This window comes from Patiria miniata, unplaced genomic scaffold (assembly GCF_015706575.1).
Source record: "Patiria miniata isolate m_02_andy unplaced genomic scaffold, ASM1570657v1 HiC_scaffold_18, whole genome shotgun sequence".
Lineage (NCBI taxonomy): Eukaryota > Metazoa > Echinodermata > Asteroidea > Valvatida > Asterinidae > Patiria > Patiria miniata.
This window is the reverse complement of record NW_024037056.1, coordinates 10,276,007-10,301,884: the sequence shown is the minus strand read 5'-3', so window position 1 is coordinate 10,301,884 and position 25,878 is coordinate 10,276,007. Positions and strand designations below refer to the sequence as shown.

The 25,878-nt window shown below is 39.7% G+C and overlaps 1 protein-coding gene across 2 annotated transcripts in view; it reads right to left on the bottom strand.

The window, feature by feature from the left end:
• The window catches only part of LOC119724557 (diacylglycerol kinase theta-like), a 91,391-nt gene that overhangs the window by 47,425 nt on the left and 18,088 nt on the right, over nucleotides 1-25,878 (bottom strand). For both annotated transcript variants that reach the window (XM_038195660.1, XM_038195659.1), the window contains exons 4-7: nucleotides 18,751-18,853; nucleotides 17,744-17,832; nucleotides 13,424-13,555; nucleotides 8,815-8,953 (exon numbers count right to left, since the gene is read on the bottom strand). In XM_038195660.1, coding sequence (XP_038051588.1) covers nucleotides 8,815-8,953; nucleotides 13,424-13,555; nucleotides 17,744-17,832; nucleotides 18,751-18,853 — 463 coding nt within the window. The remainder of the gene's footprint in view (nucleotides 1-8,814; nucleotides 8,954-13,423; nucleotides 13,556-17,743; nucleotides 17,833-18,750; nucleotides 18,854-25,878) is intronic.

Sequence of the window (25,878 nt, the reverse complement as noted above, 5' to 3'; positions counted from 1 at the left end):
AAGGGGGGGGGGGGGAGGGGATTTTTTGTTTTGGTATCAAGGCTCGAGGCTAAAAAGTCATAACAGCTCAGGGTCACGAAAAAAAATTTTGTCAAAGTTATCGCCCCTTTTAGGGTTAAACAAGTTTTTTGTCAATTTCTTTTTTTTTAATACTCACTGAATCCTGTGTACACGTATGTACCAGGTACATCTACATTGTACAGTATGTACACGAATTAAAGAAATTAAGAAATCTGTGAACAAAAAAAATAAACCATACATGTAGATGGATGGAAATACATGTACAGTATGCATATGCACCCAATTTTTTTTTAAAGTACTCTTGACTGTAGAAATGGAGAATGTACCGGTACATGTACATGTACCGGTATGTGGATTCATGCATAAAGTCGAGAAGCAAAAAGTATGAAGGAAAGCTTGATTACTTCTATTAAAATTAAGTCACATTATTTTAAACAAAACTTTACTGACTCTTATATTTCCAGAGTCTACTTGTTAATATTGAAGAAAAAAAAACAAAAAAAAAGTCACCTTTTATTTTTCAAATGGCACAAAGATGCTCTAAATTAAAAGGGATTGTACAACATTTGCTTTTGCTGCAATTTTCATAAATAAATGGATTTGGAGGATTACATGTATACATGTTATAGCATACATTAGTATATTGTTAAAATGACTTGTTTCACGTTTTGGGCTTGTAGATGCTGGAAAAAACCAAGGAAACCATTCATGTCCTTCCTGATCCCACTTAAGACGAAATGGAGAATTTATACACTTTGGGAAATCGTAAGGTCAGAGAATCAGTCTAGCTGGCTTGTACATTGTACCCCTTCACAGTTGCGACCAGCGTTGGAAAAATACAATTTTTCTTGAAAATGTCAGCACACCAGGAGCCAAGATTTTTCAGGATGCTTTAGACTGTCATTCCCTAACAATCCAGTAAGGTATTTTGTGATGATTTGATTATTTCATTTTGTGATGTTTGCAAATGTTGTATCTTCCCTTTGAACAACTTATTTTTATAAGATGGAATTTGCATCGCGGAGATGTAAAATACGTTTGAATGCGGTACCTGCTGCTATAGACTCGAGCCAGCCAGCTGACCCTGGCTTAGCTCGGTGGTTGAGTGTTAAGAGGGCTGCACTAGTAAGCACAAGGTCGTGGGTTCGAGTCCTACCCAAGTATTAGCTTGTGAAGTTTTCTCACAAGCCCCTTGGACAACACTGAGTAGACAGTGTTAATAAAAATACATTTAAACAGCTGCCCGGAATGGTGAAGTGATATAAATACATCTAGATTTTGTTTTTGAAATATCAATGTACGCCACAGCAAATGAACTGTGCATTGCTAGGCATATTATAGATTTGACTGAATATCAGCGGCCATGGCATGCATGGTGGCAGTGGAAACTTGGTACTTGGTGGTTATCCTCTTGGGAACTCCTCATGGAAGCCTGACGAAGAGGCTCGGAGAGTGGCCAAGTTAAAGGTACAGTCCATCATTTGTAATTTGTTCATTTTGTTCGTTTGAAGCAACATAAGTGCTCATCAAGATCTAAAGAAGGTTGCTGAACAACTAACCTGATGAAGTTTCAGCTCAGCTTCAGCTGTATATTTCGAGAAAACAGCATTGGATCTCGATTTCAAATCAAAAGTTGCTGAATCATGTTTTGAATTGGGCCTGAATTCAGCGACCGAGACACGTTCTGACTGAGTCGATTGCAGCTACGCGATAACGCGCACTGATTCGACGAATTATAGCAACCGCGCGAGGGTGTGCGTCGTGCCAATGCTTGCGCGCGCTTCACCGAATAACAAAACAAACAACTAATTTGAATTTCCTACGACACCGTTGGAAAGGCCTTCTTTTGTTGATTTCTTCAAAATGACAGCTGGCCAGAAAGAATAATTTCACAGGGAGTTTAGTCCCCTTACTATCTTTCAACCAAGTATGTTTTTCAACAATAATTACGCCAATTACTTTTTGGATAGCTGCAAATGATGGACTCTGGCTTTTAACTAAATCAGGGATTTTTTAAAAATTGATTGTTTACACGTATGCTAACATTGGTTCTTGCGGTGATTTAATTGAATTGGCATTTGAACGTTTACTATGTTGTTAATGGCCTTGTATACAAGAATGTTAGTTGATTTGATTCCCTCTTCTCTTCAAGTGATGTCCAACCAAAGTAGCCAACATGTGTGTCACGCTGCTTTTTCTTGAAAACTCTTGCAGACAAAACGTTCAGCTCGTCTCTGGACTCTTTCAAGCGAAGATATGTTTTTGGTGGTGCAAGGGTTTCAAGCAGTGATCCCATATTCAAGATTTGATCTAACCAGGGTGAAAGATAATTTCTCTTTGACAGACTTTGAGGCTGGGTAGAAGTTTCTTATGATGAAGTTTAAGACACGGGTTGCTTTATGGGCTCCCTGCGCCAACAAAAGAGGGCGCATTTTTACCACTAGGATGGGACACACAGCGTGTGCGTACTGCAGAACAATACTGTACTGTACTGGTTCACGCGCAAAGTACGCACGACTTCCTGAATGTGCCAAAGCTATTAGCCACAGTGTCTTCGTGTGAGCGTCAGGCGTCGTCGGCACGCGAATACGTTCAAATTCAACTTGCGATGGTCTCCCAGACTAATTCCCGTGCCCGACAACTTTTGATCATTCGAAATACGCAGTGGATGGACCGGGAACCAGTCTAGGTCTCCCCCCAACTCTCCTTGGCCGTTGAAGGAGTACTTGTGCACAAAGCCCATAGGCTGCATGGTCTGGCGGTCAAACTGTGCGACACACTAGTACCACAGCACAATTCCCAACGGAAAAATCTCACAAACGACACCAGGTAAGTGGCCATTATGCTAAGGAAAACGGATACCCGATGCCTATGACTTTGAGAAAAAAGCCAGCCACTGGAATATACATAAAAAGGACAGAAGGCACGATTCTACAGATGAATAAAAAAAAAGGGGAAGAAGGAGAAATAGACGAAACCTGCAAAACAACGGCGTCAGTATCAGGATGTGACAGAAAGCTGACAGAATTGTAGAACTGTCGGGGATAGGGTTGCGGGAAAGAAAAGATTTTAAGTGGGACACGGGGTATCACTTGACATGTTCCGTCCCAAAAGGGAGAAGGAGATGCATTGAGATTTTGTTTTCTTAATATGTATAAATGTTGCCATGGTGACCGACGTCATTGTTGGTAGGGGATTTTGAACTCATACTTTGAAAAACAAGAATATAAATGTATGAACAGTTTACCTGGCCCACTTTTGGAAAAAGAAAAAAAAAACAAAAAAAACAAACTTTGCTTTCCAGAAAAAAAAGGATGAGTCTCATCAAGGCAATGTAAATTATCAAGGCAGGAAATTTAGAAGACATCCTGTTTTTACTTAACACAAAATGGTCAATACATTCTCAATGGATGTGGCCGTTGCATGACTATACACAGCATGCAACTGGGAATTTAGATAAAAAACGAGGAAATTCCAAACCCCACAAGATTTTGTACAGTGTTTTCAATTTGTAATGGCATTCATGAGAAGTAAAACAATGAGGAAATCAGCAGATCCGAGGAAAAGTTGCATGCCTGTATGAGCTCCGTGCGCCAACGAATGGGGGCGCCCTTTTACCTAGCAACGACGTCCCACGGGTGGGACATTTAGCTGGTTGACGCGCACCGTTCCTTGTGTGTGACGCACGTACACCAGGGGATTTGTACTATGTACATGCAGTGGTACGGTTGCGCGTCGCAGCAAAATTGCAGTCAGGCAAGATGGCGTCGGTCGGTCACCCCCAACTGTACTCTGTTTGCCAGTGAGGGGGTACTTGTGAACTGAGGGGGTACTTGTGAACGGAGTGGATACAGATGTCCGACTAGTGTCTTTAACCAGTTAACGCTGGAGGATGTGTAATCTCTATCTGGCAATGTACATTCGCAGGGGCGGGTGACGTGTTGAATCGTCAAGCAAGTTGCCGACGGTGGACGTGTGTACATACGTCAGTGGTTCCCATTGGTTCCGTTCACACAGTTTTGAACTTGAACTTGGCTGCTGTACACGCCCTATCATTGTAGCAAATATCGCTCCGCGGTAAGGCCTCGGAGCGTTGCAAAATATGAAGTAACAGTGACAAGTATCGTACAATTATTGTACATCTACAACAATTACAAGAGTCAGTATTCATGGTGTTTGATTTAATTCTAAAATTTGGCCGGTACATCTTGTCTTTTTCAAAAATTGTGTTTTTCGGCCAAAACTAATCCGGGGGGGGGGGGGGGGGGGGGGGGGGTATGTAACATTCTTGCATCTGCCTGTTACATGTACAATGTACATGTACATGTACATGTACATGTTCTACAGATGTACATTGTAAACATGAATAAAGATGATGGGGAAAGCATTTGTGCCCAAATTTGAAGGAGAAAAAATTGTTCATGGTCATGTTGGTATTACATTAAAATCATTCACGATAATGGCTGCCCACAATTTTTGAAAATGGTGGCCAAAATTCAACTGGCTACCAGTACTTCTCCGGCTGAACAACAACATGTAGGCATATATACCAGTACATGTACGCAATGATAAAATACACCATGGCTTAATTAATGAGTAATTAGTCAACACAGACACAACGATGACTAATTGATCTCAAGTACAAAAGACTATCTATTTTCATTGTACGTGTAGGTCCATCGAATTTACTGCCGAGCGTAACCTAGTACATGTATGCTTGTACGTACATGTAGCGAAATATGATAATTTATGTGCGTCCATGAATGAGATCTTACACATGTACCAGTACCCGGTTATTACAACAAATGAATATATTTACTGTACTTTTTTGTGTGTACAGAATTTTTACAGTGTACAGAATACGTGAAACGTGTATTTTACAAACACTGGGTATTGCCCTTTGCTGAGGTATTGGGAAAAAAAACCAACAAATTTATATTGGTATGTATCTCTGCGACGCAATTAAATTCCATCTTATAAAAGAGTGTACTGTATGTGGCCAATAATTACATGTACATGTACATGTATAATATACAGCAATTGATATTTCTTTGCAAAAAAGTGAATATTTCAAGACATATTTAGTGATATTTTTAAGTGTGGTTGCAGTTAAATTTACGAGCCAGGTTTTGCTGATTTTATTAATGTGGAGATATGCAATAATTTTCCGACTGCACGCTGCCCAGCGTTATTAGCCTCAACCCTGGATGGTGCAACCATGTCATGCATGGATATATATTATAGGCAATGACGACGAAGGGCTGCGCTAAAAATAGCCCTCGCCGTACCTTGTGGGAGCGGGTCGATGGATTGCGAGCTCAGGTAGGGTCTGGACGAAATGGAATATGCCATGAAGGGGGCTATAAATAGAACGGGCCCGACAAATCCTGCCTCACCCGTGCCGCAACGACGGACGGAGATGCGATCAGAAAATGAGATTGAGGGAGGATACTTTTTCTTTGGGGGGGGGGGGGGGATGGAGACAGATGGAGTGATAGATGGGGGGGGGGGGAGGATGGAGGGTCAAAGTGTGAGACAGTAAAAAAAGATGAGATAAGAAAATGAGATTGATACTGAGGGAGAGGAAAGTGTTGAGGGAATTCTTTTTGGGGAGGAGGGGGCAAGAGAGGGTCAGATACGTACAGACGGGGTGAGAGATGGGGTGAGAGACATGGAAGGGGTTCAAAGTGAAGACAAGATGCGATGAGAAAATGAGATTGACGGAGGATAATAAGGAGAGGGGAAGTGTCGGAGGGGAAAGATGGGGTGAGAGGGACAGACAGATGGGGTAAGAGATGGGGTGACAGAAAGGGGTGAACAAAGAATGAGAGGGTCTATGCATGACAAACTTGAGATCAAAATATGAGATTGAGCAATGAGTCAGCAAGGGGATAGACAAGTGAAAGAGACAGAGAGACTGAGAAGGGGTGAAAGATGGGGTGTCAGAGATGAAAGAGGGACAGAGACAGGGTGACAGACAGGGTGAGACACACAGGGGAAAGGATTTGAGACAGCATTAACACAGATGACACAAGGGAACGATCAACAGTCATGACACCGAGAGAGTGTCAAACGGGAGAAACTTGGGGAGACACAGGAGGTGAAAGAGGCCATGCTCTAAGAAGAGGGTGACAGACATGGCGAGACAAACTGATGGACAAAGATCGATAGAGTAAAGACAAATGAGACGACCAGAGATAAAGAAAAATGCAGACTAGGACAGCAATGGTGAAAAAAGAAGGGTTTTTTTGGTCCTCTGGAGGAAACCACTGGCAAGATAAAGATGAGAAATGCACAAAGATAGAAAGAAGAGATAAATGAAAAGATAAATGCAGATACGGATGTAGACAGAGGGGAAAAAGAGGGGAAAAAAGGAGGGCTATAACAAGATTTCAGGATGGGACATAGAGCACTGGAAAAGGCTTGGGAGTGGTGCAGAGTGGTGCAGGAGACAAAGAGTTATGTGCTCATGGATCATAGTCATATTATGCAGTTCTTAAAAAGAGCAATTTACGGTACCGGTGCCACTGCGAGTTCCTATAAAGCACTGTCAATCTACAGAAATTGTGGTGGTGAATAGATTGGTTTTGAGCCAGATTCTTAATTGTTGTGGTGTCTCTGATTGGAACATTTTTTTTTATAATTTTTCCTAATTTATGACTTCAAGTTTGTTTCTATTCAAGGCAAGGTGAACAAAGGTAATTACAACATTTGCAAATATCAGAAAAAAACCTACAAAATTATTATGAGATACATTACTGGACTGTGAGTGAATAATAGTCTCAAGCATCCTGTGAAATCATGGCACCTGGTGTGCTGTCATTTTCAAGAAAAGTGGAATTTTTGTATCAATTTGCAACGATGATCGGCCGACCATCGTTTGGGAAAAATACTACCCACAATTTACCAAACTTAGTTAGTCCACATTTTGTTTGCAAGCGGTTACACATCTGTGAATGGGTGCGTGCCAGCTAGTCTGGTTCCCCGACCTGACAACTCCCTGACATCTATCAATTGGTCTGTTTCCTCTGAAGTAGCGGTACAGTCAGGGCACCATACTACAAGACCACCATTTTTTTCTTGGTTTTTCCAGCACCTATGAACACAGAACTTTAAACAGGCCAGTATAACCACTATTTGCTATAAAATCCATCCATTTCTGAAAATTACAGCAAAAGGGAAATGTTCTATATATTTAATACCTTTCATCATTTTTAGTGACTGGTACCGGTATTTCAGAAATGTATCGTTTACATTTGTATGTCTGTTTATATTTTAATGCCAAAAATACAGAAAACAAAATTTAGAATAACAGAACGTGGTAAGAAAATGAGCAAAAGCTTGTGCTCGGTCTGCCCAGATTTAATTCCTCAATTCCAAACCGTCCCTACAAATACCAACTCTATTCTCCAAAATTAAATCCGCCACCATCCTCCACACTACTATACTGGCATTTGAATATGGGGTAATATATTTTAATTTTATTAGGACGACATGCACAGCCCCCCAAATCCGATGGGGTTTCAGCTATTTATACGGAGCGCAGGCCTCCCGAAATAGGGGGGAATAAAGGGACAGATGACAGGGGGAATATATTAAACAGGATAAGTGACGGATTTGGCCCGCTGTAGACGTTGATGAATATTGCGCTGTGCTGCTCTCCTGTCCTGTTACCTAACTGTACAATTCTTCGCCTGCGAACCTAAATTTGATAATTTCGCTCCCTGCTTATACAGTGTTATATTTAATTCTGTTGAGTTTTTTTTTGTGTTTTCATGAATTGTATTATTTGGAACGAAGGTATGAATACATGATGATCTATGTTTCATTGGATTACAGATTAGGGAATCGAAACCTGTTTTATGTAAAATACCTTGAATCATTCAGTTTCAGTTTTGTTGTAATTGTGGTGATTAGAATCATCGCTTGAATATTTTAATTGTTATTTTCATCTTTTATGGAATAATACAAAGGTTAATTATCTACTTATATCACACAAAGTACATGTACACCGGTAGATAACATGAAACATACATGTACATGTATGTATGATGTAGACACAAAGAGACAACAGGATATGAAGATACATTTTACACTTCACAGAAAATACAGAGACCACTTGAGAAGAAAAGAAAATGTAAAAATTGTAATTCTCTGGAAAAAAAATTCCAGAAATTTCAATATTAAGTATAGAATGAAATCATGCAGTCTTTTACCATACAAGTCGAAGCACCAATCACAGCAAATTAAGAATCACAAATTGACCAATGAAATCAAAGTATACAAAAAAAAGGACACCATGCCTGACCAATGGGAAGAAAGCCTTTCAACAATTCTACCAATCACCATACATGTACATTATTACCACACAGGGAAAAATCAACCAATGAAAATCATCAATGAAAAGAAGGCCCAGCAAAATTCTACCAATCATCATGCACCATTACCACACGTGACAAATTAAATCAATCAAAATCAAAAACTGAGAACAGATCAACCAATGAGGTGTGAGCAATGGATAAAAAGGGACCAATAAGGTGGCGAGAACTCACCAATCACCATAAACTATTTTATCAAACATGGAAGAATCAACCAATCAAAACCACCGGTGGAAAAAAAGATTGACCAATGAGGTGCGAGCAACAGATAAAATGGACCAATCAGGTGGTTGGACTCACCTTGTCCTATGGAAGTGACATGGAGAAATCAACCAATCAAAATCGCCAATGGAAAATATCGACCACTGAGAAGCGAGTAATGGATAAAACGGACCAATCAGGTGGCTAGACTCACCTTGACCTTTGGCAGTGACATCCCCTTTGACCGCCGAGTTGGGGACGGGCATAGAGATGGCGAAAGGGGGTACTGTCAGATCTCGGATGGGCCCTAGATTGCATTCGGAGGAGAAACTTTTGTAACACCCTGTGTGAGCCTGTAGGGGAAAAATTAAGAAATGGAACAGTATTTTAAATTTTTTTCATCAACCCTGAAGTACTTGAATCCATCAAAATCCACACCCCTGTTTTGGAGGATTTCAGCGGATCCAGGATACCTCCATATTGAAAAAGTCGGGGGATTTTGATGGATTCAGGACCTGTAGTAAGCCTATAGCGGTACTGCAGGATTTTGATGGATTCAGGATACCTCCATATTAGGCAATTGGGAGACTTTGATGGATTCAGGATCTGAACAGATTTTACTCCCTCCTTACTGGTGGATTCTGATGGACTCACTGGCCACCAACATTTCTTTGCATGGCAAAATTGATGGATTTAGGCGGATTCAGGATACTTTCTGGTAAAAACACCCAAGGGGTCAGGGTTAACCCTCCTACGCAAACATACACTCTGTGCAAAGTTGTCCTTTTGAGTCAAAATCAGTCAAGTGACTGTTTTCTAACACTAACAGCTACATGTAAGAGCTCCCAGCCTACACAAAGAAGAATTTACTGGCTGTGACTTTTTATGCAATGCTTTAACTGTAGGTGATTGATAAGCCAGCTGTGCCCACCACTTGTCTGCTTTTGTCAGTTGACTGAATTTGACTACATGTAGTCACAGTGCTTGCTTGAAATATGATCTGACTGCTGCTGACTAGCCTGAGTAAAAGGCATGGCAGGGGAAGAGGGTTGATCTTTTGACTGTCTGTGACTTTTCAGATAGTAGGAGGTTTAGCTAATGGGTAATTTTAACCAAAAATACAAATTTTACCAAACACTAAGGATAACACTGAAAGGGTATGAAGATAAAATGACTAATTTTAAGTATATTTTACTCCCCCACCCCCGCAAAGATCTAAAACTAAATACATAAAATATCATTCCCACCCCAAAAAGGGTTACATTGTGTTTGATTAGGCAGGAGAAGTGAATTTATTTTCATTTAAACCAAATTTTAATAGTAATTATCTTTGCATGTTTTACTGATATGCTGGGTTTTCTATGAGTATGAAAACCATTTATTGTAATGCATGTACCGATACCACTAACATGACTAATTGTGTACATGTACATACATGTATTTGGAAAACGCACATTGTGTGATGTACAGTACATGTACATGTACATACTGTACATTGTACATGTATGGAAACTGAACAACCCGGTTAATTGTATTTTACAATGTGCGTCAGCATCCGATGTCCTTTACTCCAATGTGATCGTGAAACACATTAGGCTCAAAAGCACGGCTTACAAATCAAATCCCCTAATGAGATTACACAGTCCCTGATCCCCAGCGCCGGGCGCATACCGAGCCAGAATCCATGCAGCACAGGGTGTCCTCATTAATCAGCCACACACTCACACAAACCGAGTGACGGAAAGGGGGGATTTTTTGGAACACTTGTCGGCATGGCAACCCATGCAAATTTGGGTCGTTGACAAGGGACCGGATTTTCCTGCTGTGGCATTAGGACGGTGGTATGGATTTGCAGCTGGATTGAAAAATTCTAAAGTATGTACCCTTAGGGGCCGAAAAAATAAAAAATATAAAAATAAAACATTACACACATTCAATGACAAACAAAGAGATCCACACAGAAACAGCAAACGTGTACAAAACAATTTTTTATGTACAGGTCTACATATATGTAATAAGGTGAACTGCACATGCCATTTGGCAAAATATTGCAAAATTTCAAAACTGTTTCCATTGTGTTCTGCAAATATTACTGAGTACCGTAACTAGTGTGAAATTAGAACAAAGTACATGTACAATATAATAGAAAACTGTAGGGTGGTCCAAAATACAGTTTACACTTTTCAGAGGGAGATTTCTCAAATTTGGGGAGACATACAGTATTACAATTGATTTAGAGGTACAGTCCATCATTTGTAATCTGTGCATTTTGTTCGTTTGAAGCAACAAAAGTGCTCAAAATCTAAAGAAGGGTACTGAACAACTAACCTGATCAAGTTTCAGCTCAGCTTCAGCTGTATTTTTCAGGAAAACAACATTCTAGGATCTCGATTTGAAATCAAAATTTGCTGAATCATGTTTTGAATTGGGCCTGAATTCAGCGTCTGATACACGTTCTCACTGAGTCGATTGCAGCTATGCGATGTCGCGCACTGATCCGACGAGTTATAGCAAGCGCGCGTGTGCGTCGTGCCAATGCTTGGGCGCGCTTCGCTGAATAACAAAACGAACTACTAATTTGAATTTCCTACGGCACCGTTGGAAAGGCCTTCTTTTGTTGATCTCTTCCAAATGACAGCTTGCCAGAAGGAATAATTTCACAGGGAGTCTAGTCCCCTTACTATCTTTCAACCAAGTATTACGCCAGTTACTTTTTGGAATGCTGCAAATGATGGACACTAGCTTTAAGATATTCCTAAACTACAAGATCTTGGTGGTACAAATGTACCGTATATGGTGAAAACGGCATTGAAAATAAAGATCAGGTTAAGAAATAGCGGCCGTTTACAGAAAGTGGTCGAAAACTAGTTTTTCCACGTCTATGGCAGTCATATGTACAGTATAAACCTAATTTCATGAATTTACATGATTGCAGTTCTTCGTGCATGCAGTGCTATTGTGTTGACCTTACAAAGTATCTCACATGTCTCATCCACAGACTTGCGCGTGACCAAACTGGGTTTTCATCATCTTTCTTAAAACCACAGCCACTTCTTAATTTAGGATTTATTTTAAGCGCTGTTTTCACCATAGACCACGAAGATGCTTTAATTTAGGTATAGGCCTACCTCAAAACAATTTTAACATGTCTCCCCAATTCCAAGAAATCTGCGTCTGAAAAAGTGTAAACATTTTCTTGGACCAACCTGTACAAAAAATGCTGCGTGTGTTTATGGTGTAAATCGAGGACACACACGTGCAACATCACTGATGAATCGAGGACAGGAACCGAATCGAGGACTCCTCGGTTGGAAAACATGTACAAAACCAATAAGAGCTGTTGCAAAAAAGTTAAAGTACAAACAAAGGAAAAGGGAAGAGGAACAACAGAAAATCCTTGATTTACACCATAAACAAACATGTACTGTATACACGCGTATGTTACAATTACAATGTACATGTGTACATGTACATGTACAATTACTTGTTAACATGTGTATACCGGTACCTGTACTTCAATTGGTGAAATTTTTTTTTAACAATACAAAATAAATTTTAATAAATATGTCTGCTGACTGACCAGATTGAAAAGTCCCAAATCAATATATGGATTTGTATTGATTTCAATGATTTCAATGACAGCTGGACTGATCGATGACGTAGATTGAGTAACCGATGAATGGTTGAACTGTTTCACAAATGGATTTTAGTTTTGGTTTTGCTGGTTTATTGACAAAAAAGATCAAGCAGATGTGGCCATTGACTAAAATATTAATTTATTTTAAGTTCAAAGGCTTATAATTCCCTTTGCATTTCAATACTACAAAATTATTTGTAATTTAATCCCAACTCCATAGGCCCCTTTTTGCTGGGAAATAGTTCAAATGAAGGATACCCACTGCCTCAATCCTTCAATATCCCTCAACAGCCCTGCCTCTCAAAATGCATTCAGCCAAAATCCTCCTCTTCTTCAAACACCATTCATCCTTAATCCTCCAAAATCAACCTGTTCTGAATGTCCCTGTGACCTCAATCCTCCACAATCCTCCAAATTCTATGTTGCATTCAGCCTCAATCCTCCACAATCCTCAAAAATGTTATGTTGCATTCGTCCTCTATCCTCCAAATTCTTCCAAAACCACCCGGAGGACTTTGGAAGACTGAGGGGGGTTAGGGTTAACTTTGACAGTGTATCAAGCCCCATGTCGAGTTCTACCATCCTCAATCCTACAAAATCCTACAATATCCTCAGGTGGGTTTTGAAGGATCTAAGAAGCTTTGGAAAAATCCCAAGGAGACTGATAGATTTACTGACTTCAATCACTGTGGCTTGATAAACAGAGAGGACAGCCTATATGGACAACATACTGAATATCTCATGGAAACACTTGTAGTACATTGTATTACATTGTACATGTATTACATTGTATTTCATTGTATCACATTGTATTTATTTCATGATGAATCAATATAACCATAGACGTGATAGGGTGTTGGGGTAGAACAGGAAGTAACAGGCTTGGAAGTTCTAGGGCAGTGCAGAACTTATGTCTGTGTTGGTTTAACCCTAACCATCCCAAATCCATCAAAATATATTCCCCATTTTGGGGATTTTGGTAGGCAAGCCATCTGTACCAAGTCCATCAAAATCCCCCTATAGTAGTGGTGGTCTTGTGGTGCATTTCAGAGGATTTGGTCCAAATGCATTATGTGAAGCAGGGTCAGTGATGGATTTAGGCGGAATTGGTCCAGTACTTAGTAAAAGACACTTGAAAGTTAGGGTTATTGATCAAGATGAATTTGAAAATCAAAGAAACACTTACAGTTGTCCAGCACCACTCGCATTTCATGCTTGCCAAACACTCCGAAGTGACGCAGGATTTCTTGCACAATGCGCATCGACTGTTGGCCGGTAAGTTGCCTTCCCTCCAGTGATGTGTAAATTTCATTTTTTCCTGGGTAACAAAATATCAAAAGCATTAATAAAATATATATATAAAAAAGTAAATACCTTTTAAATACATTTACAGAACTTTCTGTCCATGCTGTTCTACATGTGTACATGCATGTACATTTTTTTTGTAATACAGATACGTTCATTGTTTCCTTTAATAATGCATTTTTAGGAAAGTTACATATATTTACATGTATGTAATCTTTATACTAAATTTATATCATGAACCTGTATGTAGGAAATATTTAATAAACAACATGCACAAAGAAATTCCATCATAGTGTAACATATACTACAGTGTATTTGGAGTTGGGGGGGGGGGTGAGAATTTTGGTAAAATCTGTACAACTGTATGTACACGTATACATGTACTGGTACATGTAATGTTATGTACAAATTCATGCATTAAAGGAAACAATGCCAACTTTAACTCAGCACCAGCTGAGTTAAAGTTTGGCACAATTTTACTTTTCGACACCAAACTCTTGGGATAAACGGAAAATATACGCGCATAACACTCCAATGACTGGACCTTCCCAAAGTTTCCTCAATAAAAAGCTGGATCATTTTAGCTCCAATTTCCCATCATGAGCGAAGGAGAAGGACGATCTAAATAGATCCTCAAAAGAGATTTCCGACTTCTCCCCCAAAAAGGAAAGTAGCAGACTACAGACGCAGTTCTCTTTAGACAGCAAGGCTTCGTCAGTGATGTACATGTATTGAGACTGGCTCCCAGCTGATTCTTTCTAAGCACATAAATCTGCTGAGCACAGAAAATATCTGCTTAGCAGAAACAGGTTACCAGCCAAAATGTCACGCAATGAACATTGCTTGTGACTGGTTCCCAGCTGATTCTTTCTCAACAAATAAATCTGCTAAGCACAGAAAATATCTGCTTAGCAGAAACAGGTTACCAGCTACAATGTCACACAACGTACATTGCTCGTGACTGGTTCCCGGCTGATTCTTGCTAAGCACAGAAATCTGCTAAGCACGGACAATATTTGCTCAGCAGAAACAGGTTACCAGCCAAAATATCACACAATTCCCAGCAGATTTCCCATCAAGAGCGACGGAGAAGCACGATCTAAACAGATCCCCAAGAAAGAATTCCGACTTATCCAAAAAAAAAGAAAAGACGCAGACTACAGACGCAGTTCTCTTTTGCTTTAAGACCTTGTCATTGATGCCTTCAGTTAAACCAACCCACACACAGAAATTATGATCCCGTTTTCTTTGACCAAACATCAGCGCGACACAGTGTCGCGCAGAAAAAAGCAAGCAAATAGTACCTCAAGAGTAAGTGAATCTCACAACATTTGCCATTCATCCAAAGTCCCCCCCCCCCAACTCCAAGTGACAAATTACATTCAGCCCTGCACGTGTCTGGCAAAAATAAATAAATCTCCTTTCCAAAAATAAACAAGTTCTTGGCGATTTCAAAAGTAACGGACACAGTGTCGGGAGAAAATGATTGACGGGTAGGGCTGGAGTTTGGACTTTCTATCACTTTTATGAGAATATTACATGATATATTTAATACTTGCAAAACATTGTTTGAAGTACATGGCGCGATGTTTCAGTGATTTATACAATGGGGTTGGATAAATTGATAGGATGTTATTCATTTCAGTGGTAATGAACGAGGATTTATTTTGAATGAATCACTCGCAACTTGTCTCGCTTGCGGAGACACACTTCTAACGTTATTGGCAAGAGCTTGTTGACCCAATTAATGCATTTGGCTCAAGTACATCAAGATGAAACTTATCAAGTTGAAGGCTATTTTGTGACGATATTAAGCTACATGTAAGAAATTTCTGAAGCACTAAATTATTAGGGAAACATAAAGTCGTTTCCAGCCTAAATATATTCTGAGCATTGAATAATATATTCTAAATAAAAATTGATGATACGGTACCTTTATGTCCTTGAGCAAGGCATTTTACCACAATTCAGTCTGTTTTTATTTCAAGTAAAACAAAGCAGGTTGCCAGTGTCCTACTTTTGACATGTTTAAGAAAACTATGAGATTCAGGGTTCAAAACAGATAGTTGCATGAAATTGGGCCTTCTTCACTTAAACACCAAAACAATGATGCCTTTACAGTGTATGTCCTCGAGCAAGGCATTTTACCACAACGCAGTCTGTGTTTCCATTTCAAGTAAAATAACGCAGGTTGTCAGTCTCCTACCTACTTTTGACATGTTTAAAAAAACTATTAGATTCAGGGTTCAAAACAGATACGGTAGTTGCATGAAATTGGGCCCTCTTCAAACACGTAAACAATGATGCCTTTATGTCCATGAGCAAGGCATTTTACCACAACACAGTCCGTGTTTCCATTTCAAGTAAATTAAGGCAGGTTGCCAGTCTCCTACTTTTGACATGTTTAAGAAAACTATTAGATTCAGGGTTCAAAACAGATAGTTGCATGAAATTGGGCCTTCTTCACTTAAACACCAAAACAATGATGCCTTTACAGTGTACATTTTACCACAACGCAGTCTGTGTTTCCATTTCAAGTACAACAAAGCAGGTTGCCAGTTTCCCACTTTTGACATGTTTAAGATAACTACTAGATTCAGGGTTCAAAACAGATAGTTGCATGATACTGGGCCCTCTTCAAACATCAAAACGATGATGCCCTTGGGCAATGCATTTTACCACAACGCAGTCTGTGTTTCCATTTAAATAAAACAAAGCAGGTTGCCAGTGTCCTACTTTTAAGAAACCTACAATATACTGGATTATGGGTTCAAAACAGGTACTTGTATGAAATTGGGCCCTCTTCGAACAATAATATGATGCTTTACATGTATGCATGTCCTTGACGCCGCAACGCAGTTTGCATTTCCACTACAAGTACAACAAAGTACGTGTACCGGTAGGCCGCTGGCTTCCTACATGTATGTTTTTTTAAAAGAACTATTATTTATAAGCAACATCAGGGTTTAAATGGGTCAAGATCGTTTTTATTCATTGTTTTGAAAGCCTCATTGAAAGCACAGGAACACCACGTGAAGAGTCAAACTCACATGGACTTGACCCAAACACCGCCTGGTCAATGGCACGTACCGTACATGTATGTCCTCAAGCAAGGCATTTTACCACAACGCAGTGTGCATTTCCATTTCAAGTACAACAAAGTACATGAAGGTTGTGGCTTCCTATTTTTAAAAGAACTTTTACGAGTAACATTAGGGCTTAAATGGGTCAAGATCGTTTTTATTCATTGTTTTGAAAGCCTCATTGAAAGCACAGGAACTCCATGTGAACAGTCAAACTCACACGGACTTGACCCAAATGTTGTCTGATCACCGGCGATTGCCGACAGATTAGAGTGTGACCTCACCTGCCGATTGCACTTGCACGACAAGGTGAACTAAGGGGCCATGGACGGTGACATTTCCTGTATTTTTTTTCCTGGCAACTATCATTGCGGTTCAATGGCAGTCATTTTACGAGAGTCAACTTTTTTATGCTGGCAGACATTAAACCCCAAATAAAAATGTATGGCTATGGGGGCCCAGTAGGGACATCACAGACGTGACTTTCTTTCATGACGATGATGACATTGCACCTTTTGTTTTTATTAAAATGCCAACTAATCTCACATCAATTTTGTTTTTAAAACAATGAATTGTTTTTGCAGGCTTTTATTCATTTGTTCACGATATTCTGGATTGTTTTTGGCAAAAACAAATTGTCTTGTGATATTTCTTTAGGGCCATATTAATTAATTAACGTAAACCCTAACTCCCTAAGCATTTTTGATAGGATGTAACCTCAATCCTGCAACGTTCTAAAATTGCCTCCATGTAAACACTGCATCAACCTCAATCCTGCAAAATCCTCCGTTATTTCTTGAATGTGGTCCTTGGAGGGGTGACCACTGCCTCAATCCTGCAAAATCCTCCAGCAATCACTGTCAATTTGTTAAGGCACAGCCAGTGACATCCTGGAGCAGTGCGGAGGATTTCAAGTATAATACATATATAGGCCTAAATTTATGCACGGCTGGGCATAAACAACACAAGATCCGGCCCAAGACCTTGACACAGTGCATCCTTCACAATCAGCAACACATTTTTTGCCACATAGCCTCAATCCTGCAAAATCCTCCATTTTGCAATGTTTTGCAAGGAATTTAGAGAATTAGGAATGGTTAGGGTTAATGAATACTTACTACATTTCTGTTTGCATCATAGTTGGCACACCGTACACAGTTACTAACGACGAAATCTAGACAACTTGCATGGGTGTAGTATTCGCATACTGCGCAGAAGAAGAGACAGAAAACAAAATGATTCAAGTTGAAGAGATCACAGTGAAGGAAACAGAATCTACGAAACCAATGTGGAATTTGTTGGTTTTGGGAAGAGTTGCTGAGAAGATCCCATGAGGAGAATTCTGAGGACCTGTTATTTAGCAGAAATAAATTTACAGCGAATATACATGTAACTGTTACGCAAACCAAAATAAAAATTTATAGCAACAATAGGAACTGCATGGCATTTTCACTGGTCCCCCTTTTTTTTATTTTTTAAGCAAAACTTTTGTTTTGTGTGCTTCAGCCATGTCCGAAGTACTTGGCTACGGTTTGATTAACACACCAATCTATGGTAGCGGCTGCAGCCAATTCCCATAGACTCATGTGTAATTTCAAGTCGTAGCCACGTAATACCGGTACAGGCACGGCTTTGCAGGCTACCATGAATTGAGCCCAGGGCTAAATCTCAAAGAGCTTCTCAGCACATACATTTGCTAAGCAGAGAAAATATCTGCTTAGCAGAAGCAGGTTACCAGCCAAAATGTCACACAAGGCACATTGCTTGTGACTGGTTCCCGGATGATTCTTGCTGAGCACATGAATCTGCTAAGCACGGAAAATATCTGCTTAGCAGACGCAGGCTACCAGCTAAAATGTCAAACAATGTACATTGCTTGTGACTAATGTTCCCAGCTGATTCTTGCTAAGCACAGAAATTTGCTAAGCATAGAAAATATTTGCTTAGCAAAAAGAGGTTACCAGCCAAAATGTCATGTAACGTATATTACATGTGGCTGGTTCCCGGCCGAAAGTTCGCTTAGCACATAAATTTGCTTACCAACATTTTCCGCTTAGCAGCTCTTTGAAAATTGGCCTAAAGGGGAATTCCTGTTTGAGTAACCAGATGAGTAGCCGATACTCACATTCACAGCGAAAGGCTAACGAGTCATCCAGCTTGCGACGACAAACATTGCAGAATTTCTTGCGATAATGGCCCGCCTCGCTCCATGCGTGCGCAACAGGATTCTGAGGGGAAAAAAAAGAAGAATAAAAATATACAGAATTCATTCAATTAATCTGCAGGATATTTTTTGATTTGAATTTCATTACATAATGTACATTTTTGTAGATACCGAAATGAATGGCCTGATGAACTGGGGTAATAATTTTGAAGCGCTTTGACACCGTTGGCAGAAAGCGCTATACACTTTATCTAAAATTGTTTTTCATATATTAACTTCAAATAAAACATTCTACCGGTAAGTACTTACCAATACCTAACTTAACACCCGCGTAGGAACTCCACAATGAAACAAAAAGAAAAAGCAAATCTTTTTTTGCAAATCATCTAACTTTTAAAGAAATTTTTGTTTTTTGGCAATTTTTTTTTTTTTTTAATTAAACAAATTGGGAAAAAGCAATGAAAATTGTGCAATCAGGGATTTAATGGGTGCAAAAGCTTTCCTACTCTTAAAAAAAACAAATTCTTGAGTTGGTCATTAGTTCAACTTGTCCAATGAGAACAAGAATGACACTAATACCGATATGTACTTTATACCAGCAAAAGATCTCAACTACATCTACATATGTACATGTACCGGGTACCGTACGTGTGCAGTACATTAAACCTCCTATGCAAACATGTACATTCTGTGCCAAGTAGTCCTTTCAGTCAAAATCAAACAAGTGACTGTTTTCAACAGTTAAGAATTCCCAGCCTACCATACATAAAGCAGGATTGACTGGCTGTGACTGTTTATGTAACTTGATACAGCTTTGCTTTGGCTGTGGGTAATTGATAAGCCAGCTGTGCCCACAACTTGCCTGCTTTTTGTCTGTTCATGGTCTGTTGACTGAGTTTGACTAGTCACAGTGTTTGCTTGACATATGATCTGACTGCTGGTGACTAGCCTGCGCTAAAAGTATAGCAGGGGAAGTGGATGGAAATTTTGACTGTCTGTGGCTGTTTAAATAGCAGGGGGGTAAAGTAATGCATACCCGGTACCTGTATATGTACCAGTACATGTGTACATGGGCGTGTTCATCTATTCAAACCGTGGACGAAAAATTCCAGAGAACAAAAGAAAACAATATCGTCCACGATTCCAAGCATACGTACGTCCGCGATTGGGGTCGTGTACAAAACATATGGGAGTCTTCCTAAAAAGTTAGGAGTACAAACAAAAGAGGGACAATAGGACGTCCACGATCGATGCTGTGAACGTGCTTGTCTGTACATACAGGGTATACCGGGTATGCAAGTGTACCTACATGTACACGTTCACGTATACATGTATGTACATGTTAAGGACCTCTTTATAATATTTATTTTTTATTTATTTATTTATCATCGTTTAATTTATCCAGGGTAGTCTGTCACTTTCCCTAAGAACTGTTCTCCCTGGGGACCCTAAATTAATAAAATAGGTACCTTTTCCAACGACGATACAATCCCACCCACCCAATAAAATAAATGGATAAGAAACATTTCTATTCCTCCCTACACACCCAGGCAAGCCAGACGCAACATCCTGCATCCCTGGATGTAGAAATCTGGGTTAGGTATGATGAATACACAGCATCAGTAGTAAACCGTTTTGCCTGGGTCTGGGCAAAATACATGTCAAGACTTGTAGACTGCACGCAGACAGTTTGCACTGTGCTTACACCTTGAGATTTCGTATGCAGTGCATGGATAGTAGATGTACAATTGTACGTGTAAATTATGATCACTGTAGCACCTCCGCAATGCCGTTTGTGATTGTACTGTAAATTTGCATGGATATTGGAAAATCCAGCGAAATTATCTATTCATTTCTGTATTGCTCCCCACTTGTAGCCATACACTGTAAATGTACGTGTACGTACAATGCTTACTATGTAAAGTCTATTTTTGTAAATGCCACTCCTAAATTGTACACGTATGCACTGGAAATTCTGAAACATCCTGAACATGTACATGTAAATTACATCATTCCTTGACCTACATGTAGCTCACCTCCCCAACTCCATCAAAATCCATCCCCCATTTTGGTGGATTTTGGGGGCTTCCTGCAGGCCTGGTTTGACTAAATATTGATGGAGTATGGGCCTGGAGGCCTAAAGAAAAGTAGGCATTGGAAGCATCCTCTGTGTTTCCAAATGGTGATTGAATCCTTCTGCCCCCTCCCCCTTATTATTTTGGGGAGGGGCAACAATACTGCATAGGATGTGCTCAATTGTATACAGTGCGTCCCAACATACCCGCAACTTTTTTTTGCGAGGCTCTAGCGTCGGCGCGGAAACACGTAGCGCCATTAATTTTATACCATATTAAAGCTTGGAATCTGAACTTTATCCCTGGTGAGTATTGGTTTGAAATTTAAAAGAGTTTTAAAATTATTCATGTTCAAATTAAGGCATGTCGATAACAAACTCAACCGATTCAAGGAAAGTTGATGATGCGGTACACCACATGCAAACTGGAGTCACATTTTGAGAGCACTTTTTGAATAGGTACATTGTACTTGCAGACTGTGAATTTCAAAATTGAACTTGAAACGAAGAACACTATTGTGAATTCATTTAAGGTGTAGTCTACATGGATCGAAAAGAATAAGAAACACAGAAAGCAAAAGGCAATGAGATCGTCACATCATGAATCTATGATGAACCATTTCCACTTTAGAAAAAATGCGCATGATTGATTTTCCTTGAAATCGGTTGAGTTTGTTTTTGACATGCCTTTATTTGAACGCGAATCATTTCAAAACCCTTTTGAAATTCAAACCAATACTAACCAGGGATAAAGAGAAGATTCCAAGCTTAATTTAAAACGATATAAAATAATGGCGGTACGTGTTTCTGCAGCAACGCTAGAGCCTCGCAAAAAATGTTGCGGTTATTTTGGGAAGCGTTGTACACACATGTACCCTACCCCAGCCACCTATTAATTCCAAACCACCTCATTCTCAAGCAAGGCAGCCTTCCCTAATGCTTTCCCAGCCGCCGAGCACCTCTCACCGACCCCCTCCACTCTGAAGCCTCCAGAAACAATTTGTCACCCTCGAGGGCTCAGGCCCTGGCTCAGGCCCTGGCTCAGGCCCCAGTTATCGTCAAACCGTTGAGGTATGGACGCACTAAAAAAGGGCTCCAGGCTTGAGACTATTGAGAGGGCCTCGGGGGAATGGGTTCAATGTAACGACTCAGACGTGGGGGCACGTCTTTGTAATGGGCACGTCTTTTGAGGCTTGACCATTTAGGTACCAGTACATGTACATGTACAGCAAATGTACATTGTATATTGTACAGTGTACCTGAGCATATGTCATGTATGTGAATTAAAGCACCTGTTAACCTTTAAAAAAACATGAGGTTTTGGTGTTTGCACACCAACGGTCCGTGTACTTTTAAGGTGTACATGTACATGTGCAAACAGGAACCTTAAAAACCTTTAGGTTGAAAAGTTTGTAATAAAGAAAAAAAAAAGAAAAAAAATTGCGTTTGTACACGTTTCTGTACCCCTTTAAAAAGAACGGGATGTTTTGGTGTTTACATGTACATAATGATGGTGCCAGTACGCGAGTATGAACAGTAACCCTTACAAAATTCTAGGCTCGCAATTTTGTCAAGATTTATTTTAGGAAGTGCAGCATAATAATAACAATGCACATTGTAAGTACATGTACATGTACATGTACTAATGCAGTCCTTCATTTTTAAGGAGCGCGATCGCGCAGGCGCTCCTACTGCGCTCCTCGACTGTCTCGAAGGAGCGCTAAAAATAGCGCTCCTCAGAAATCCAAAAGAGGGCTCGTCAAACACGGGAAGTTTAAAAATAAGAAGTGATAAAAACGCAAAGGAATTTAAGTCTTAAGCTTCACGTATTTTTCGTTGGTATAATGCCCAAACTCACGTTAATATGCCGCTGGACATCGCTAAAAATGAACGAACACCGAGCTCGTACGTACTGTATAAGATCGTGTGTGTACAGCGGTTGTATACTGTGCGTGCTCAATCTGCATATCGCGTAGAGCTGCATGAAAACACGTGGGCCCGTACGTGCAAGTGCAGCAATGACTGGTTCCCGCTGCGCCGCGCACTAAGTCCAAATGAAGGCATGATGAAAATGCGGTAACCAGTCAATGTAATAGTCCTGCGCGGTGCATGCAATGCACTGCCTGCCGTACAGTGTTTTGCGTGCAGGCTGGACGGAATAGACGTCGTAAAAATGCCAAGAAAACAACGATTGAGAAGGACGATCTTTGCAAGCTTATTCACAAAACTTGATCTCTCTTGTCTGTGTATGTATTTTCCGTGTTCATGAATTTATTTTGAGGAAGTTTTACTGGTATGTGAAGTGAAACGATGCAGCGTGTTTCACCGAAATCCTATACCGTGAAACGAGTCTCATTGCCGGCCCACCACACACAGTGCATCACAAACGCTCGTACTAGTGCGAAGTTCAGATGTTGTTAGCCAGTTTCTCGTCGTGACTAGCATTGTGTATATGGCATACTTGACCTGCATTTTCCGTTATTTTTAAGATTATCGACGGCAGATATTTTCGATAAAACTTAAGGCAAGTTTGTGTCATTTTGAGGCCCTTTTTGTGAAGCTTTCGTAGAGCAATTGAAATAGTTCAGGCTGAAAATTTCATATAATTTTAACGAATCTGAAAGCAATTTTTCAGTTGCTTTATGTGCCGTTTATTACATGTAACTCTCCATTTTCCAAGTATAATCAAGTGATGAACCAACTGACACCTGTATTAAAAAATGAAAGCCTGAGCAGTAGTCAAACCTTTTATTAATCTCCATTTAGTTAGTTTTTTTAAATAAATTTTACCTTGTCTTACAGTTACAAAAACGAAAAAAGTAACGCAACTTGAGCATATGTTATTATGCAAAAACTAATAATAATGCAGCCCCTTGAATAAATCCTTATATTCAAAATAAAACAAAAACAATGGTAACCCGTCGTTTTACCGCTGTTTATCCGTAGATTTTAAGGAGAGCGATTTGCTCTCCTCGAATATTTGAGGAGAGCGATTTATAGCTCTCCTGGATTTTCTTTAAATGAAGGACTGCTAATGTACATGTACATGTCTACATATGTACCAGTACATGTTCATCATACATGTACGGTACATTACAGCTCTGTACATGAATTGCATGTTTTCACGTACATTTGTAGTACATACTGAACATTACATTGTACAGCTAGTGTACACTTTATGGGATGGCGCCAGACTATTTATGCAGGCACAATGCAGCCTCATTCTACAGTCTTTTTTTTTAATCTGGCATTTAAACATTAGGGAATTTTTAATTATAAATTTTAAATTATTCATTGAAGCAGACTGGAATTAATTAGGAATTAACTGGCTTTCATTTCTCTTTGCAAGTTCCAAAAATTAAGATTTTACCTCACTGTCAATTCAATATGGCCGACTCGTGAATAAGGCCAATTTTAACACAACACCAAACTTATACAACACCAAACGAAAACCGACATGACAGAAGGTTGATGTACCGTACGTATAAATACCGTATACATCATGTAGGGCCTACGCATACATTCCAATTTGTCCACTTCCCTATTCCGCATCTATTTTCTTCCAAATATCGACAAATCTAGAAATTATCCATTGTGCACGTAAAAAACCAATTGCCGTGCACACAAAGACTTTCTGTCTGCCCGGGTTCTTTGTTTCCACGGCAACAAATGCCTCAGGGACGGAGACGGACGGACGAACAGCGAAAACTGCTTTTGTCGCACTGTCAATACAATTTGTACTTAAAAGCTTTTCCCTCTATCGACCGTGTTTAATTTTGATTGGCGATACTTGCAGGCATTTATCTTTTTTAATAACGCCAACGTTACGAGATTTGTTTTTCCCCAAGGTTCCTTGTTTTTTTCTCTATGTTGATGTCCATAGTTGGAAGGCTCTGGCAGTATTCATACATGTACATGAAGTGAAACCTTGAGATTAAAATTTCAGCTAATTACTCATGCAATAAATATTGTGTGAAATTTGCATAACAAGTCATGTAAATTAATATAAACACTCTGTAAAATATACTGAAAGGTATAATGCATAGATTAGTGTGCATAAATTAGCATAATGTATAAATTTGCATTAGTTAAACATGCAAGTTGCATTTTATGGCAGAAAGGTCAATTGCCAGATGTTTTGAATGTTGATCCACTGTTTCAATATATTTCAATGTGGTATAAAGTCCGAAAACGGGAAGCATGTAACTGTCTCTCTGACCTTAACTTCGAGGTCAACTCACATTCATTAGCACAATTCAACCAATGATATGTACATGTAACGTATACATGTAGGCCTACGGTACATGTTTATGTACGTGTAAATGTACATGTACATGTACAGATCACGTGCATAGAAAAAAAAGGGTTTTCAAATCAATGACTAAAATTTGTCAAAGGTTAGGCCTACATGTATAATTCTCTTTCTGTGGGGAAAAAACAAAACACAATTGGTTTTGCATCAATCTTCATGCATCAATCATGTCTCATGCATATTCATAAAATTGCCCGGGCCAGGTCAAGCCTCCAGGGTACACCTAGAATGTGCACATGTGCCGGGGTGAGGTCAAGCTATTTTTAGAAGCAACGCGAGACGGCAATTGCTACTGGAGCAGATGATATATCGCAGACACTGCGACGGAAAACCTTCGGAGGCCCCACGGGTGACAAATGATTGGAACATGAACAGCGTACAAGTACCATACATGTACTGTATACAAATGTATACAAATGTACATAAATGTATACAGTGTATACCGGTACATCATGTTGAACTCATTTAAAATATTGTATTTAAAAGCCCAAATTGAAACCCCATCTCTCATTCTGCCTCTTGCCTATGGCCGGGGATTACTGATCCATAGAAATACGGCGCCTGAAATAAATTTATTCTCTGAGAACTTGAGAGATATTAAAAATAACATCGCTACTGGACCTTCTGGAATATTTGCGACGATTCGACCACCTGTGAATATTACTAGCGCCGTCGACGCGACAACGATAATAAGAAATGCACA